The sequence below is a fragment of the Ranitomeya variabilis genome, chromosome 1 (genome assembly GCF_051348905.1).
Source record: "Ranitomeya variabilis isolate aRanVar5 chromosome 1, aRanVar5.hap1, whole genome shotgun sequence".
Classification (NCBI taxonomy): Eukaryota; Metazoa; Chordata; class Amphibia; order Anura; family Dendrobatidae; genus Ranitomeya; species Ranitomeya variabilis.
In genome coordinates this window covers 818,640,742-818,659,384 of record NC_135232.1, presented here as the reverse complement: position 1 = coordinate 818,659,384, position 18,643 = coordinate 818,640,742, and the positions used below count along the sequence as shown (strand labels likewise).

The following is an 18,643-nucleotide window of genomic DNA, read 5'->3' as shown; positions in this document are numbered from 1 at the left end:
GGTGCTGCAAGGGTGCCTCTGGTGCTGCAAGGGTGCCTCTGGTGCTGCAAGGGTGCCTCTGGTGCTGCAAGGGTGCCTCTGGTGCTGCAAGGGTGCCTCTGGTGCTGCAAGGGTGCCTCTGTTGCTACAAGGGTGCCTCCGGTGCTGTGGGGGTTTCTCCGGTGCTGCCGGGGGCTCTGCCGACATTTTGTGAAAGCCCAGAGCCCCCCGGCTGTTCGTCCATGCTTTCCTGTGCGGTGGACTTCGGGAAAATGGCTGCCGGGAGGCAGCGCATGCGCATATGGAGATCTTGGAACCAAGATCTCGAGAGATGAGATCTCCGCGCTGAAATCTCATCTCCCGAGATCCCGGCGGCCATTTTCCCGGAGTCCGTCGCACAGAAAAGCATGGACTAACTGCCGGGAGGCTCTGGCCTTCCACAAAATGTCGGCAGAGCCCCCCCCCTCCGCACCGGAGACTCCAGCATCACCCGGGGGCAGCAGCGGACAACCTGGGCAGCGGCGGCGGACACCCCCTCATCCCAGCCTGCAACAGCAAGCGGTATATCCGCTTTCTAAGCCGCACCCCCATTTCCCCCCAAAATAAAGTGCGTCTTACAAAGCGAAAAATACGGTAAATAGTTTACTGAAATAACGAAAAATACATGCAAGAGAATGTTGAAGTTGGACAATATGTCAACAGCTACAACCAAGCAATAAACATGTACAATTGTGTGTAAAAATGTTTGCCCCTTCCTGATTTCCCGTTCTTTTACATGTTTGTCATACTTAAATGTTTCAGATCAGCAAAATGTAATATTAGACAAAGATAATGCAAGTAAACACAGAATGCAGCTTTTAAATGAAAGTCTTCATTATTAAGGGAAAAAGAAATCAAACCTTCAGGGACCTGCGTGATAAAGTGATTGCGGCCCCCCTCCCCACCCCTCTTAAACATAAATTAACTGTGGTTTATCCCATCTCTGGGAATTTGCATTCAAATTCCCTTGCCACACCCAGGCCTGATTAGTGCCACACCTGCTCTCAATCAAAAAATCATTTAAATAGGACCTGCCTGACAAAATAAAGTAGACCAAAAGATCTCAAAGACTAGACATCATGCCGCGATCCAAAGAAATTCCAGAACAAATGAGAAAGTAATTGAGATCTGTCAGTCTGTCAAAAGTTATAAAGCAATTTCTCAAGCTTTGGGACTCAAGCAAACCACGGTGAGAGCCATTATCCGCGAATAGCGAAAACGTGGAACAGTGGTGAATCTTTCCAGGAATGGCCGGTGACCAAAATTGCCCAAAGAGCACAGCGACGACTCATCCAAGAGGACACATAAGACCCAACAACAACATCCAAAGAACTGCAAGCCTCACTTGCCTAAGGTAAAGGGACTCTGTCACCTCAAATTGGCGGGATATTTAAATGACTTTTTACCTGTCCAATGGGCGGCGTTTCATCTTCATTTCTCCACCCCGTCCGCCCTGTTGTCCGCAATATGTTAGTGAATTAGAGTACTTGTGCTCCATAGTTGGCGCGTGCGCAATGCAATCTTCGGTCGCGCACGCGCAGTATGCTTTGCCCAACTGCGGGCAAAACCGAAAAGCATTACTGCGCATGCGCCCATGCACTTTGTCCTGCAACACAGCGAAATACTACCGGTCCGCCCATCGGACAGGTAAAAAGTAATTTAAATATCCCGCCAATTTGAGGTGACAGATTCCCTTTAAAGTCAGTGTTCATGACTCAACCATAAGAAAGAGACTGGGTAAAAATGTCCTGCAGGACGAAAACGCTTCTGAGCAATAAGAACAGAAAGGCTTATCTCAATTTGGCAGAAAACATCTGGATGATCCCCAAGACTTTTGGGAGAATACTCTGTGGACTTACGAGTAGGGTTGAGCGACTTTAGCTTTTTTAGGGTCGAGTTGGGTTTTGTGAAACCCGACCTTCTCGAAAGTCGGATCGCGTGAAATCGGCCGATTCTGCTGTAAAGTCGGGTTCCGGACCGGAACTCGAGACCCAATGCAAGTCAATGTGGATTATTTAGTCTCTCTCTCTCCCTCTCCCTCTCCCTCTCTCTCTCTCCTCCGTGCAAAGCATGTGTTGTGTTTGACTGCGGAAATCACTGCAGCCCAAACGGTAATATGGCTCTATGACGCCGCAGAAACCAGGCCGGAACCTATGTCATCATGCTGCCCACACTCCTTAATTGGCTGAAAAAATGGCGGGGAAGGCGTCATACAAAACGCGACTTTGGCGCCAAGATCGCCGACCACGTAGCCGATCCCACGCTGGAGTCGGGTCGGGTTTCACGAAACCCGACTTTGCCAAAAGTCGGCGACTTTTGAAAATGAACGATCCGTTTCGCTCAACCCTACTTACGAGACAAAAGTTGAGCTTTTTGGAAGGTGTATGTCCCATTACATCTGGCTTAGAAGTAAAACAGCATTTCAGAAAAGGAACAACAGACCAACAATAAAATTTGCTGGAATTGTGATGGTCTGGGGCTGTTTTGCTAATTCTGGACCCTGAAGACTTGCTGTGGTATAAATATATTCTACTCGGCCTCCGTGTCTGGGGAAGTTCCCCCCACCTCCCCTTTTTTAATCCGGGCCCAGATTGACTCAAGCAGACTTTCCATCCTGCAGTTTCTTTTGGACTAAACTGTTCGTTGTCTAATCTTACCTTTTATTCCACCATCCTAACCCCCTTGATATGTCTGATCATTGAGCTATGATAATGCTAGATTTTTGCATAATCAATAAACAAATGTCTCGTAATGCGATGGCCTAATGTAACCATTTTAGCAATGGGGTCTAGCACTTTGTAGACCCTGATACTGCCCTTTTTAAAGGCTAAATCAAAGATGAAACTAAGAATATTAACGTGTTAGAATCAAACTGAATCATAAAATTGTCTCTTTCCAATAGTTTCCTTCTCTCTTCTAAGTGAGGAGGTAAGCTAGGAAAGTGTATAGATAAAACTTCACACGTTTCGTTGTATCGATTCTCATGTAAACTCACAGTTAATTATGAACTTTGTTGACGTTTTGAGTGCAATTAAAAAAGGCTTTACCTGTATGAATATGGATGACTGGCATATACAGTGCTTACAACAGAATTCGTTCCAGGCGTTTTTCAATGTCATGCATTGATGAGAGCGGATGAGAAGAAGCTTAGATCAGCATCACAGGACTTGGTTGCCTTCTTCAGCTAATTTCTAGATTGCCCAGTCACTTCATCACATTTACAGCCATCAGTTTATGAATCTGTGTGCTGGTCTTGAATGTTTTATGATGTATTAAGGCTAGTCAGGTTGACATTTTCGAAGCTGTGTACTTGAAAGCATTTTAATATTGCATCACATCTTATCCTTACCGGTACATTTACTTTGTGGTTATAGATGTTGATGGACTCATCACCCAGGCTTTGCTGACGGGTAACTTTGAAAGTGCAGTTGATCTATGTTTGCATGATAATCGTATGGCTGATGCAATCATCCTGGCCATCGCTGGAGGACCAGATTTATTGGCAAAGACGCAAAGAAAGTACTTTGCTAAATCGCAAAGCAAAATAACAAGGGTATGTGCTTTTTCTTTCTTACTTCATATGGGTATAAAGTCAGTAAATAATGTTTAGCCATGTAATTAAGGTACAGTTGTGGTTCTCTGCTGGGTCCTGGAAGGCCTGAACCTCTATTAGAAAGATAAAATAAGCACTGTTTTTTAACACCTTCGCGAGGAAGGTGATCTGGCATAACTCTTAGATGTATGGCAAAAGGATAGTCTTGGCACATCTATACCCTGAGTAGAAAGAATGGTATAATATACAATGGCATGACAAAAGTATGCAAACGTGTAAGTCAAACATCTTGCCCAAATATGACATTAACATATCCTTAACGATGATAATGTCTTTTGGGTCACCACATTCCCTAGAATGAAAGCTCTGAACCTCTTGATTGTCTTACAGAAAAACTTACCCATAGCAACCACTATGGATCTCCAAGAATGTGATAAAATGGCTCCATCGCATAATTAAAATGGCAGACTGTACAAGCAATGTGTTAAGGCAATCTGAGGAAACACTGCTCCCAAGACCGGTATCTCAGCCGACAGATGACTGGTATCGAAAGCACCTACGTGAGCTCAAGAGAAGGTCTGTGACAGGAGAAGATCTAAATCTTCTCCATGGTGGACTGAGCGCGGAGTACTGATGCTAGAGAAAAAATACTTTGTGCTAATCCAGCCAAGGAGAATATTAACCTCTTCTCCAGTTACACCCCTTCTCCTCGGCTCGTGGAGATATTACAATACAGCTCTTCTTTTAGTTGAGACACAGATTTCAGGAACTGTGTTTCTCCAGACTGAAGCTCTTCCTGACACATGACTTGGACGGGCTGCCACTTGAATTATGTAACAAATGAAAATTGGACTGTGGTTGTTTTTCAGCAATAAGCCTCTAAACTATGGTTTGTATTGTCAATTCATAAGTGCTTGCATTTGATTGGATACAGGAAATGAGCAAATTGTTTTGGAAAAACCCCAGTCCAGGACAGTGCACTTTGTCCTTGGACAGGAGCTGCGTGAATTTCCTGTACTTCCAGGAACCCATGCTCTTCTAATGATTTGCTGAGCCGGTGCGTTCTCACCTTTGCGCCATATGGAGCACAACTGATGTAATGCCAGGCTGACAAATCAAAAGTCACATTAACCCCTTCAAGCCCTTTTTCGTTTTTGCTTTTCTGTTTTTCGCTTCCCTTCTTCCCAGATCCATAACTTTTTTATTTTTCCGTCAATATCGCCATGAGAGGGCTTGATTTTTGCAGGACAAGTTGTACTTTTGAAAGTCATCATTGGTTTTACCATATTGTGTACTAAAAAATAGGAAAAAAATTCCAACTGTGCTGAAATTGCAAAAAAAGTTCAATTCCACAACGGTTTTTTGGATGTTTTTTTGCCAAGTTCACCAAATGCTAAAACTGACCAGCCATTATTATTCTCCAGGTCATTTCGAGTACATAGACACCAAATATGTCGTATATAAGTGGCGGAAAAAAATCCAAACTTTGTTTAAAAAAAAAAAATGGTGTCATTTTCCAAGACCCGCAACGTCTCCATGTTTTGTGATCTCTGGTTGAGTGAGGGCTTACTTTTTGTGTGCCGAGCTGACGTTTTTATTGATACCATTTTGGTGCAGATATGATTTTTTGATCTTCCATTATTGCGGCAACCAAAAAAAAACGTAATTCTGGCTTTTTTACTTTTTTTTCTAGGCTATGCCATTTAACGATCAGGTTAATTTTTTATATTGATCGGGCGATTATAAATGTGGTGATACCAAATATATGTATGTTTGAGGTTTTTTATTTTATTTTGAATGGGGTGACTTCAACTTTTTTTTTTTTTTTTTCCTTTTTTTATATTTTTAAAAGCTTTTTTTCTTTTTTTTTACTTTTAGCATGTGTCAATAGTCTCTGTGGGAAACTCTATGCTGCCATAACCCGATCGGCTCTGCTACATACAGGCGATGATCAGGTCACCTATATGTAGCTGAATTACTCACTTGCTATGGGTGGCGCTCAAAGCATGCCGGCAATGACGACCTAAGAATTCTGTAGGAGACCACAGGTTGTCATGCCAACCCATCGGTCACCCGTGATCATATGACGGGGGTCACCGATGGGCGGATTTCCGGTCCGATGGCCGGAAGTGCGTGTTAAGTTCTGCTGTCAGAGCGATTCCACCAACGGCTGTTCCAGGCACATGTCAGCTGTTTAAAACAGCTGACATTTGTCAGGAAAGATGTCGGCACAGCATCGGAGCCCACATCAAAGGGGAAGACATGACATGCGCATGTCGTGAAGGGGTTAAGGAACCCGCAAGGTAAAAGAAAATTGTGCTGCTCCTATCCACGGCTAGAGTGCATGTGGACCGGGGGTTGTGTGTAGAATTCCGCTCACCTCTATTAGATACTGATTAGATGCAATGTGTCTTTATTTAGCTGATCACGGCTGTCGTTACCAAGAACTGGAGTGATATTGTTGAATCTTGCGATCTTAAGAATTGGAGAGAGGCACTAGCTGCAGTGCTGACCTATGCCAGGCCGGAGGAATTTGCTTCTCTATGCGGTATGAATTTGGGATTCTGTTTTTTGGAAGCCTTTGTGATGTTCAGTGCCCACAGTTATAGCTTTTTTTTTTTTTAAGTTTTAAAGTCAAACAGATCAATAGTGCATCAAATTAACAAAAGTAAAAAACTGTCGATTTAAGGAAATGTGAAAAGAATATAATTTGTTTTCTTTTTCTTGTATTGTGCAGAGGTGAAATATTATTCAAAACCTCAAAATTAATATTCATAATATCACTGTTTTACCCTTGTATATTATTTCAAGTGTAATTTCACAAAAAGAGAGCCTTTACAAAACCTTTGACATGTCACGGAGGTTTGTCGAGTATTGCCAGACAATTATCCAGGGGTTGTGACGTCTGACAGAAGCACCCGTCTGAGCACGGTCTTTCCGCACAGGTTCTAGATCAGCTCATACACTTTCTATTGAGCCGATCTTCATTCTCTGAGGAAATCAGGACTCCGCTGAACTCTGCTTCTTCATTTATTGCGATCAGTGAGTGCTATGAGGTTTTCAGGGGAGGTTAAAATTCACTTGTCAACTAATGGTACATCAACACCAATAAGTGAACCTAATGATAAATACCAACGTAAGGCAAAAACTGCAAATATCCACCAAAACTACCGCCCACAATGCTGGTTTAGGTAATATGAACTTTATTATTATCAAATATATAACAATAAAAACACAAAAAAATTACAAAACAGAAGTCAAGTACAGGAAAAAGACCGGTGGGTATGGCTACAAAATGGCTTAATACATAACAGGACTAAACAATTGATTGTACACACAGTTATACATTAATATACAAATTGTATCAATTCAAAATGCGGGCAGTAGCAATCGAGCATGTAATAAATATAAAGTGCATTATCATAGTATACGTAGTCAAACTACAATCAGTAGTATAAGAACATAAATAAGAAAGTGCCAGAGCGCAACTGCCCGCCGTATTTAACATATATCACCAATGAAGCCCATATGTAAAATATATAGCATATGCCTACCCAGTAGGAGCCAGGGACCCATCACACCCGACGTGTGTTTCGCTATGGAAAGCTTCGTCCAGGGGTCGAAGGTGTGTGTTTTATTGTTATATATTTGATAATAATAAAGTTCATATTACCTAAACCAGCATTGTGGGTGGTAGTTTTGGTGGATATGTCATTGAACAAGAGAAAAGGAGACATACACATGACCGGGGATCACCAAGAAAACAACAATATTATTTATAATACTCAATTTTATTGTGGTCAAAAAACGAGACACAACACACCGTAAAAACAATTAAAAACCAAATTGGTACATCCCCGAAAGGGGAATGCCCCCCAAGACCAGAGAGAACTGATGCTGAAAAGTATAATACAAATATACCATAACAGGTGCAGATACAGATGTAAAACAGATGGTAAAAAGCGCATATAAAATGTACAACTGCTCAATGGGCAGGATTTATCATGTTTGCCCTAAAGGCATAAGGTTGTTATGGCCATAACAATTATAAGATAAAAAAGCTCAGAAAGTGATAGTTTTCAACCTATTACACCCTTTTGCAAAAATACAGGAAACAATATCAGATAACTGATCCGACCTAAAAATAAGTCCTATATGCTATAAGAATCCCATATATGTGTAGAGTACTGCATGCAAGATGTACAAAATCAATAATATAAGGTGGAGGGGGCGGCAATGCCTGAACCCCACAAGCTGCAAACAGGATATATATAAAGGCCTGCAAATGAAGGGCACATGAATATGACACCTGCCTCGTTTTTTGACCACAATAAAATTGAGTATTATAAATAATATTGTTGTTTTCTTGGTGATCCCCGGTCATGTGTATGTCTCCTTTTCTCTTGTTCAATGACATTACTCTCTTGGACATACCCCGGGTTGATCCCAGTTTGATATAAGGTTGATGGTGCCCTCCACCCCTCTTTTCTATTAGTTTTGGTGGATATATAACTAATGGTACATGACTAATTTGACCTCATTAACATTGTGACCGAAAGCACTCGGATGCAGTAATGTTTAGTTTTGCAAGTTAATGTACGGAAATAATGATATCTAGCTTAGAAAAATGTGTTTGACTGATTGTGATTACAGACCTGCTGGGTTCCAGACTTGAGAAGGAAGGTGATCCGTCTCTGCAGGCACAAGCTTGCCTATGCTACATCTGCGCAGGGAATGTGGACAAACTGGTGGCCTGCTGGACCAAAGCTCAGGATGGAGTCAACCCACTCTCATTGCAGGTGAATTCTGTGAACTCTTTATCCACAAATATCTGAGGATTATACTCTCCATTCTTGAAATATCTTTGTGGAGACACGAGGCTCAGTGGGTGCTCTCAACCTGGCTGGCTTAGAAAGACTGCATGGAGCAGGGCTCATCCCACTGAACACTCGTACTCCTTTCCCCTGGCAGAATACTACTCCGGCAACACAGGTTGAGGGTATCACAATGGGGTGATACTTTATTAATCTTACAGTTTAACTAAAACAGCACACAGTTTAATAAAGGACGAATAGATTACATTGCAAAATTCTGCTGACTGATTCCCTTAATTAGATTGTATATAGTGGTCTGGGTCAAAGAGTGAGGTGTGTATTGGAAGCTAGCTGGTGGCATGCGTTAATATTGAACTACTCCTTTTTTTCAGTTTAACTTTCTTTTCCTTTTTATGTATCGAATATGTTTAGGATCTTATAGAAAAAGTGGTTATTCTTCGTAAAGCTGTGCAAGTCACCCAAGCTGTGGACACGCAAGATGTAGGGTTCCTCCTGGCTGATAAGATGAGTCAGTATGCCATCTTACTGGCGGCTCAGGGAAGTCTTGCAGCAGCTATGGCATTTTTGCCCACCAGCAGCAACCAGGTGAGTAACGGTGGACAGTGTGCAACTAAAACACTAGCGTCACCGAAGCCAGTGTAAAAGCCACTCTTTTCATATCTAATTTGTTCTCTTTTACCATTATATATACAACAATAAATTTGGTCTCAGAGTACCCAATCACTGTACCCATAAGCCTATCCGCCCAATAAAGTAATATCTCAGGTGCTTCATTAGGGAGACAGCTGAAGCTATGGTTTTGTTTAGATGTGTCCCCCACACCCCCATTGAAGGCTATGAGAAAAGAGATTTTACAGTGAGTACCAAAAATCCTGTTTCTTTCTCGCTTCATTGGGGGACACAGGTAACCATGGGTGTATGCTGCTGTAGCTAGGAGGCTGACACTATGCAAATAAAGAAGAAGTAGCTCCTCCCCGGCAGTATACACCCTCCGACAGGCACCAGGCAACTCAGTTTTTGCTTAGTGTCTGTAGGAGTCGGACCTGGATCTAACACCAGATCCGTATTTCTTTTACAGGGATTTTTTGTGTGTTATTAATCATTTCCCCTTTCTTTTTCAGATACTTTCTTCAGGGTAACGGTGCAGTTTTCTCACCCTGTTTTCCCCACTTTGAGCGGCCGAGAGAGCAGTGTGGTTTCACCCACATCGCACCCTCTCGGACCCGCTGGGCAGGACTTCGTCCCGTCACCCTTTCGGGTGTTCAGGGTGACTCTTTTTCGGTGGCTAGTCCTGCCCGTTTTCCCCTCCTCATCCTTCTCCTCTGAGTGGGCTGAGAGGAAGACGGCGGTCACTTCCAGTGACCCTCTCCCCCTGTTTAGGGGTTGACGCCGTCTTCTGCGCCGATGTTCGTGGCGCGGGAAGGAGGACTTCATCCCAGGACCCTCTCCTCGAACAAGGGCTCCTGATGCGTTCCTCAGCCTCAGGTAGGGAATCTCCAATCAACATTTAGGGACCAATGTGAGCGTACAGCCTGCCCCCTCCCCCGGAGTGAACAGGGTTAAAACAGTTTTCGGAGGGGCTCAGGGGTAGTGTCCGGAGCGTGCATCTTTTCTAGCCTCTTTGTGGGTCTTGTTCCCCCCCCAGCGATCTCTCCGGGGCCTCTACCTTTTCGGTGTCAATTCGTCGCCGCAGAGCGGGCGCCTTTATATTCAAACCGGCACGCGCGCGCCCGCCATTTTTCTCTTCCTCTTCAGCCGGCTTTTTCGGCGCCCGGCTGACCACGCCCCCTTGCGGCCTTGTTCCGCCCTGCATCCACACGGCAACGCTTCTCAGGGAGTCCAGCGCTGTCGGGGGCGTTCCTCTCTCCCCCCTTCGGCGCTTATGCACGCCCACCTCCGCAGCGTGGTTCCCGCGCTGCACAGGCGACTTCCTCTTCCTGCAGCGTCTCCGGCACATCGCGTGGCTCACGTGGATCTCTGGGGGACACAGACGCCTGCGGCTGCCGCTACCTCTGCTATATCGGTAGGCTGGGCACTACTGCTCTCTCGGGCTCTACCCTTCCCGGCAGTACTCCTGCACCTGCAAGGTAATACCTCTACCTATGTCCGACCCCACTCCAACGGTCGTCCACTACGCCTGCGCTCACTGTAAGAAAAAGTGGGCCTCAGGTCAGCCTTCTCCTTTCTGCCCGTCCTGCATTCCTTCCACTATGTCCGTCCCTCAGGAAGCCCCTAGGCCTCGGGATGAGTGCACCCCCCCTCCCCCGGAGTGGGCTGTTGCAATGTCGCAATCAGTGTCAGACCTGACTAAGGTGTCTCAGTCCCTGGTCCAGGCACTTGAACGTATACCGCTTCTATCTAATGCCACCAGTGCCACGAACGCCTCGCACGGCGATTCGCTCGCACCTGTCCAAGACCCTCACAGAGGCAGGCTTGACAAAAGAGACAGAAAAAGGACTCTATCTAGATCCTCTTCCAGTTCTCCGGACCACACCGGGATACCCCTTACTGCCCGTTCCCCCTCCTCGCAGGCGGACCTCGGGTCTGATGTAACCTCTCAGTTTGAATCTGACTCGGATGCACATCAGACTTCCGGAGCTCAGGATATGGTCGATAACCTTATTTCGGCTATCATTCAGACGCTTGATCTTAAGGAGGACGAGACAAGCTCTCAGGACGTCTCCGTTGCTTTTAAACGGATTAAACGTCCCTCTAGGGTGTTTCCTAATCACAAGGAGTTTGACAACACTGCCTCTTCTCACTGGGAAAACCCTGGTAAGCGTTTCCCTGGCAGGAAACGGCTAGATGTCTTATACCCTTTCCACTCCGACCTTGTCAGCAAATGGTCCGAGTCTCCTAAGGTCGACCCGCTGGTGTCCAGACTATCTTCTCAGACGGTTTTGTCTATTCCGGACTTCTCTTAAAGACCCCACGGACAGACAGATCGAGGCTTTAGCCAAATCGGCGTTTGAGGCTTCTGGAGCCTCTTTGTCCTAGTTTCGCCTCTTCATGGATAGCGAAAGCTGTGTCAGCCTGGGCCAAAACCCTGCGCAGAGGCATTTCGGCCTCAGCTCCTGCTGAGGAACTGTCTGATTTAGCGGACCAGATTTCTCTGGCGGGAAAATATCTCATGAATGCCTCCCTTGATGCGGCAGCCTGCTCGGCTAGGGCTAACAGTAACATTGTGGCCATTCGCCGGGTACTTTGGCTTAAAGCGTGGAACGCAGATCCCGCTTCTAAAAAATCCCTCACTGGTCTGCCCTTCCAGGGCGCTAGACTCTTTGGCACACAGCTAGGTCAAATGATCTCGGACGCTACGGGTGGTAAGAGTACCTCCTTACCCCAGTCCAAGCCTAAACGTTCTTTCAATAGAAGGGGCCCCCAGTCCTTTCGGTCCTTCACCTCCTCAGGAAACCCCAATCAGGACCGCTCCTCCTCACAAGGAGACCGGAGGAAGCCCTCTTTCAGGCCTCCCCCATGCTGGAGAGCTAAGAGCCACCCCTCAAAACCATCTTGATCTCGGGACCATAGATTTGCTAATAAATGACGGGTCGCCCCCACCTGGAAATCTTTCCAGGGTGGGAGGCCGACTTCTTCTGTTCTCGGAAGTTTGGCTATCTGTAGTCGACGACGCCTGGGTCAGGGAGATCGTCACTGCGGGCTACAAGATAGAATTTTCTTCGCCCCCAGGAAGACGTTTCCTGCTCTCTCGTCCTCCCAAACAGTCCTCTCATCTCCCAGGGCTTCTCCAGGCCGTCGATTTACTCCTCGCCTCAGGAGTCGTAGTTCCGGTTCCTTATCACGAGCGGTTTTCAGGTTTTTACTCGAACCTGTTCGTGGTCCCAAAGAAGGACGGCTCTCTCCGTCCAATTTTGGATCTCAAGCAGTTAAACTGCCATCTCAGGATTCCACACTTCAGGATGGAATCACTACGCTCGGTGGTCGCGTCCATGGAACCAGGAGAGTTCCTGTGTTCCGTGGACATTCGGGATGCGTACCTCCACGTTCCGATTTGCGTATAGCATCAGAAGTTTCTCCGGTTCGCGATCCAAGAACATCATTACCAGTTCACAGCTCTCCCCTTCGGGCTGGCCTCTGCTCCCAGGGTCTTCACGAAGGTCATGGCAGCCGTCATGGCCATTCTACGTTCAAAGGGGATTCTGGTAATCCCTTACCTCGACGACCTCTTGATCAAGGGTTCGTCCCGTCGGGATTGCAGCCAGAGCCTCCGGCTTACTCTGGACACGCTCATTCGCCTCGGTTGGATAATCAACTACCAGAAGTCATCCTTGATCCCGACCCAACGCTTGGAATTCCTGGGCATGGAATTCGACACCTCTCAGGCTCAGGTCTTCCTCCCCAAGGAGAAGTTCCTTTCTATTCGGCGGGGTGTCAGAGCGCTGAAGGGTCCGAACCCGCTGTCCCTCCGCCTCGCCATGAGGGTTCTGGGGAAAATGGTCGCTTCAATGGAAGCGGTTCCCTATGCTCAGTTCCACTCTCGCCCCTCCAGCTGGCCCTTCTAGCCGCCTGGGACAAGAATCCGCTTTCCCTGGATCGTCCGTTTTGCCTTTCTTCCAAGGTGAAACAGTCCCTCTCTTGGTGGACGCTGTCCACCTCCATTCTGCGCGGGAGGTCATTTCTCCCTCCCCGCTGGCAGGTCATCACCACCGACGCCAGTGTCCAGGGTTGGGGAGCGGTCTTTCTTCATCTCACGGCCCAGGGCCGCTGGACTGTTCAAGAGGCACGTCTTTCTATCAACCTCTTGGAACTCCGAGCCATCTTCCTAGCCCTCGTCCACTGGCAGTCCCTCCTCTCGGGAAAGCCGGTCCGCATTCAGTCAGACAACGCCACAGCCGTGGCTTACATAGACCACCAGGGAGGGACTCGCAGCAGTCAAGTCATGACTGAAGTGGCAAAGATTCTGCGTTGGGCAGAGAGTCACGTTCCCTTTCTCTCAGCCATCCACATCCCAGGGGTGGACAATTGGGAAGCCGACTTTCTAAGTCGCCAAGGCATCATGGCGGGCAAGTGGTCTCTCCTTCCCTCAATCTTCAGCCAGATTTGTCAGCGGTGGGGTGTCCCAGCCGTCGACTTAATGGCCTCCCGGGCGAACCACAAGGTTCCCCAGTACATTTCCAGATCTCGGGATCCGATGGCCGTCGGATGCGACGCTCTCGTGATCTCGTGGGCCCAGTTCCAGATGCCCTATCTGTTCCCACCCCTCCCCTTGATCCCGAGAATCGTCAAAAAGATCAAGTCGGAAGGGGTCCCTGTGCTCTTGGTAGCTCCAGATTGGCCTCGCAGGGCTTGGTACGCCGAACTGGTGAACATGCTATCGGACGTTCCATGGAGGCTACCGGATTTACCGGATCTTCTTTCGCAGGGGTCCCTCTTCGACCCGAATTCTCGGTCTCTGAATTTAATGGTATGGCCGTTGAGGCCGCGGTCCTGAAGGACGCGGGTTTTTCTCACAGCGTCATCCAGACTATGATAAGGGCGAGGAAACCGGCTTCCTCACGTATCTACCACAGATGTTGGAAGGCCTTTTTCCGATGGTGCGAGGTCAACGGTCTGTTCCCTATGACCTTTTCCCTTCCATCCCTTCTCAGTTTTCTTCAAGCGGGTCTCGATTCGGGTCTTTCCCTTAGCACCTTGAAGGGTCAGACTTCCGCTCTGTCCATCCTTTTTCAAAGAGACATAGCCTCCCTCCCTCAGGTGAGGACCTTTATTCAGGGGGTCTCGCATATAGCTCCCCCTTATCATCCTCCTGTCGAGCCTTGGGATCTCAACCTCGTCTTAGACGCCCTCCAGCGGGCGCCTTTTGAACCTATGCAGGACGTTTCCTTCTCGCTTGTATCGTGGAAAGTGGCCTTCTTGGTCGCCATCACCTCGATTAGGAGAGTCTCGGCACTGGCAGCGTTGTCCTGTCGCTCTCACTTTCTAGTCCTCCACCAGGTCAAGGTGGTTCTTCGACTGGTTCCGTCCTTCTTACCGAAGGTAGTCTCAGCCTTTCACATCAATGAGGACATTGTCCTCCCTTCCTTGTGCCCTTCCCCGGTTCATCCCTTGGAGAAATCCCTTCACAAGTTGGATGTGGTCAGGGCTATCCGGATCTATCTTGCCAGAACTGCTTCCTTTCGTCAGGCCGATTCTCTGTTCATCGTCTCGGAAGGTCGTCGAAAGGGGCTCCCCGCCTCCAAGTCCACAATTGCTCGTTGGATCCGTTCGGCGGTTCTGGAGGCATACCGTGTCCAAGACAAGCGGCCTCCTTCGGGGGTGAGGGCTCACTCTACCCAAGCTGTGGGAGCTTCCTGGGCAGTTCGTCACCAAGCTTCGGCCTCGCAAGTTTGCAAGGCCGCAACGTGGTCATCCATTCACACCTTTGTAAAATTTTACAAGGTGCATACTCAGGCTTCTGCAGATGCGAGCCTGGGTAGGAAGATACTGCAGGTGGCGGTTTCTCACCGGCCAACCTAACTTCTATTTTTCGGCAGAATATCCCGCCCTAGGGACTGCTTTTGGACGTCCCATGGTTACCTGTGTCCCCCAATGAAGCGAGAAAGAAAGAGGGATTTTTGGTTCTTACCGTAAAATCTCTTTCTTGGAGCCTTCATTGGGGGACACAGCACCCTCCCTTGAAGTTGTACCGTGTTGGCTAACGTGCCGTTGTTGTGGGTTGGTACATAGGTTGAGTTTTATATTACCTGTTCCTACTACTGCTTTTGCACCAACTGAGTTGCCTGGTGCCTGTCGGAGGGTGTATACTGCCGGGGAGGAGCTACTTCTTCTTTATTTGCATAGTGTCAGCCTCCTAGCTACAGCAGCATACACCCATGGTTACCTGTGTCCCCCAATGAAGGCTCCAAGAAAAAGATTTTACGGTAAGAACCAAAAATCCCTCTTTCTCACAACAATAGAACTATCCTAACATATGAACATAGTAAAGCGATACCTCCTGCTCAGGCCTTTCTTCTATGTGCGAAAAAGGAGAGATGTTCTATTGCTCATAATCCTGTCTCCCCAGTTAAGAGATTTCTCGAGCACTTCATTGGACGGACACCGCTAAATAAAACCATGGTTTCCTGTGTCCCCCAAGAAAGGCTACAAGAAAGATCTTACGAGGAGTACTAAAGAAATCCTCATTTCTTGGGTGCGTCTTTGGAGGACACATAAAACCATGGTTTAGTTTAGATCTGTCCCCAATGAAGGCTACGAGAAAAGAAATTTTACAGTGAGTACCAAAAATCCTCTTTCTCTCATCAAGTTGAATTATTATACCATACAGTCATTATAAAGTGATATCTCTCACTCAGGCCTTTCTTCTATGTGTTAAAAAGAAGAGAAACGGTATTGCTGGAGGTACCGTCCTGGGGACCAAGCGCATGAGCAGCCGTCAGGTCATGGATGTGTAGCCTGCTACAGCGTTTGAGAAGCTGACTGCTTTTTAATAAGGGGTTGTCTTAATTATACACCGCTTTTTTAATTTACCCTACTCTAAATTTATATACTGAGCATTAAAAGAAAAAATGTTAATGAAATTCTCTTTTCGGTTTGTTAGAAAATGTACATTCTTTCTGCTGTTTCCAATAAAACATTGAAACAAGAACAAATTAAATAGTTCAGCACAACTAATACAACAAGTGGGTTCTCCAAATTCAGGTAAAATGCCACTTTAACTGACAACTTCAATCTCTGCATTATTCAACCCCTTTATGACAAGCATCTGTAGTAGTTCTTAGACCCTGTTGGCTGTTATGACCTGCTGCAGACATGATGCATTTCCATACACCAGCTTCTAGCAGCATTCCTGAGAAATCATAGCTTATTCCTCATGGGGAATGGCCTCCAGGTCATTTGCGTTGTCCAAAAAGTTAAGAGCTAATTGCCTGCACAAACAAGGAAAAGGAGACAACGGCATTTAATGTTCCTAGAGATACAGCTGGAAGCAGTATTCACAGTTCAAAGGTAGAGGAGCACTGACACTACATGGACCACCGACTATCACTAGATATCTGAGGAGGCAGGTGATCAAAAACTGACAAGTGACTGCAAAAGACCTAAAGCAGCAGGCACTAAGGTTTCAGTGTGCCAAGTAAGGTTCATAAATGCTGAAGGTCTCCATGCCCAGACCCCATCATGTACGCCTAACCCAAAACAAGAGACATTTGCTCCAATGTGCTCAAACCATATAAGCTAATGTTCACATTTGCGTTGTTGGGCGCAGCGTCGACGACGCAACGCACAACGCATACACAGCGCAGCTTTTTGTGACGCATGCGTTTCTTATTTACCTTAAATTTGAGGCAGAAAAACTGCATCATGTAGCGTCGCCTGCGCCCTGACTGTTGCGCCCAAATGACGCATGCGTCACAAAACGCAAGACAGCGCATACCGGCGCATGTCCATGCGCCCACCATGTTAAAGATAGGGGCGCATGACGCATGCGTTGGTATGCGTCGACGACGCTGCGCCCAACAACGCAAATGTGAACGTAGCCTAACTGGTCACAGTCACCTGACTTGATCCCCATAGAAATCTTTGGTTGAAGGAGGTTGCAGCATGGAAACCACAGAATATTAATGAACTGGAGGCCATTGCCCATGAGGAATTAGATTCCTCAAGAAAGCTGCCAATAGCTGGTATCTGGTTATGTATCACATTTTGCAGCAGGTCATTACAGCCAAAGGGTCTCTACTAAGTACTAAGACACTGGTCATGAAGTGGGTGACTAATTCTGAGACTGCAGTAGTCGGTAAAAGTGGCATTTTAGCTGAGTTGTGACACATGATGACGGTGCCCAGTGAGTTCTGGCGTCACTGTTCCCTCCTTCGGACAAATATAGCCTATACTCTCCTCCCATGTCGGTGCCGTTCCAGCAGCGTTGGCACTCACGCTCTCTCCCAGGGCTCCCATGCGATTGTTGTGACACGTGATGCCGGCGCCCAGTGAGTTCTGACGTCACTGTTCCCTCCTTCGGACAAATAAAGCCTATACTCTCCTCCCGTGTCGGTGCCGTTCCAGCAGTGTTGGCACTCACGCTCTCTCCCAGGGCTCACATGCGATTGTTGTGACACGTGATGCCGGCGCCCAGTGAGTTCTGGTTTCGCTGTCCCCGCCGTCGGACAAATAAAGCCTATACTCTCCTCCCATGTCGGTGCCGTTCCAGCAGCGTTGGCACTCACGCTCTCTCCCAGGGCTCCCATGCGATTGTTGTGACACGTGATGCCGGCGCCCAATGAGTTCTGGCGTCACTGTTCCCTCCTTCGGACAAATAAAGCCTATACTCTCCTCCCATGTCGGTGCCGTTCCAGCAGTGTTGGCACTCGCGCTCTCTCCCAGGGCTCACATGCGATTGTTGTGACACGTGATGCCGGCGCCCAGTGAGTTCTGGCGTCGCTGTCCCCACCATCGGACAAATAAAGCCTATACTCTCCTCCCATGTCGGTGCCGTTCCAGCAGTGTTGGCACTCACGCTCTCTCCCAGGGCTCCCATGCGATTGTTGTGACATGTGATGCCGGCGCCCAATGAGTTCTGGCGTCACTGTTCCCTCCTTCGGACAAATAAAGCCTATACTCTCCTCCCGTGTCGGTGCCGTTCCAGCAGTGTTGGCACTCGCGCTCTCTCCCAGGGCTCACATGCGATTGTTGTGACATGTGATGCCGGCGCCCAGTGAGTTCTGGCGTCGCTGTTCCCTCCTTCGGACAAATAAAGCCTATACTCTCCTCCCGTGTCGGTGCCGTTCCAGCAGTGTTGGCACTCGCGCTCTCTCCCAGGGCTCACATGCGATTGTTGTGACATGTGATGCCGGCGCCCAGTGAGTTCTGGCGTCGCTGTTCCCTCCTTCGGACAAATAAAGCCTATACTCTCCTCCCGTGTCGGTGCCGTTCCAGCAGTGTCGGCACTCACGCTCTCTCCCAGGGCTCCCATGCGATTGTTGTGACACGTGATGCCGGCGCCCAATGAGTTCTGGCGTCACTGTTCCCTCCTTTGGACAAATAAAGCCTATACTCTCCTCCCGTGTCGGTGCCGTTCCAGCAGCGTTGGCACTCGCGCTCTCTCCCAGGGCTCACATGCGATTGTTGTGACATGTGATGCCGGCGCCCAGTGAGTTCTGGCGTCGCTGTTCCCTCCTTCGGACAAATAAAGCCTATACTCTCCTCCCGTGTCGGTGCCGTTCCAGCAGTGTCGGCACTCACGCTCTCTCCCAGGGCTCACATGCGATTGTTGTGACACGTG

The 18,643-nt window shown here is 47.7% G+C and overlaps 1 protein-coding gene across 9 annotated transcripts in view; it reads left to right on the top strand.

The window, feature by feature from the left end:
- The window catches only part of SEC31A (SEC31 homolog A, COPII component), a 95,796-nt gene that overhangs the window by 54,765 nt on the left and 22,388 nt on the right, over nt 1–18,643 (top strand). For all 9 annotated transcript variants that reach the window (XM_077274762.1, XM_077274770.1, XM_077274737.1 and 6 more), the window contains 4 exons: nt 3,393–3,571; nt 5,993–6,119; nt 8,225–8,370; nt 8,818–8,991. In XM_077274762.1, the coding sequence (XP_077130877.1) occupies nt 3,393–3,571; nt 5,993–6,119; nt 8,225–8,370; nt 8,818–8,991 (626 nt within the window). The remainder of the gene's footprint in view (nt 1–3,392; nt 3,572–5,992; nt 6,120–8,224; nt 8,371–8,817; nt 8,992–18,643) is intronic.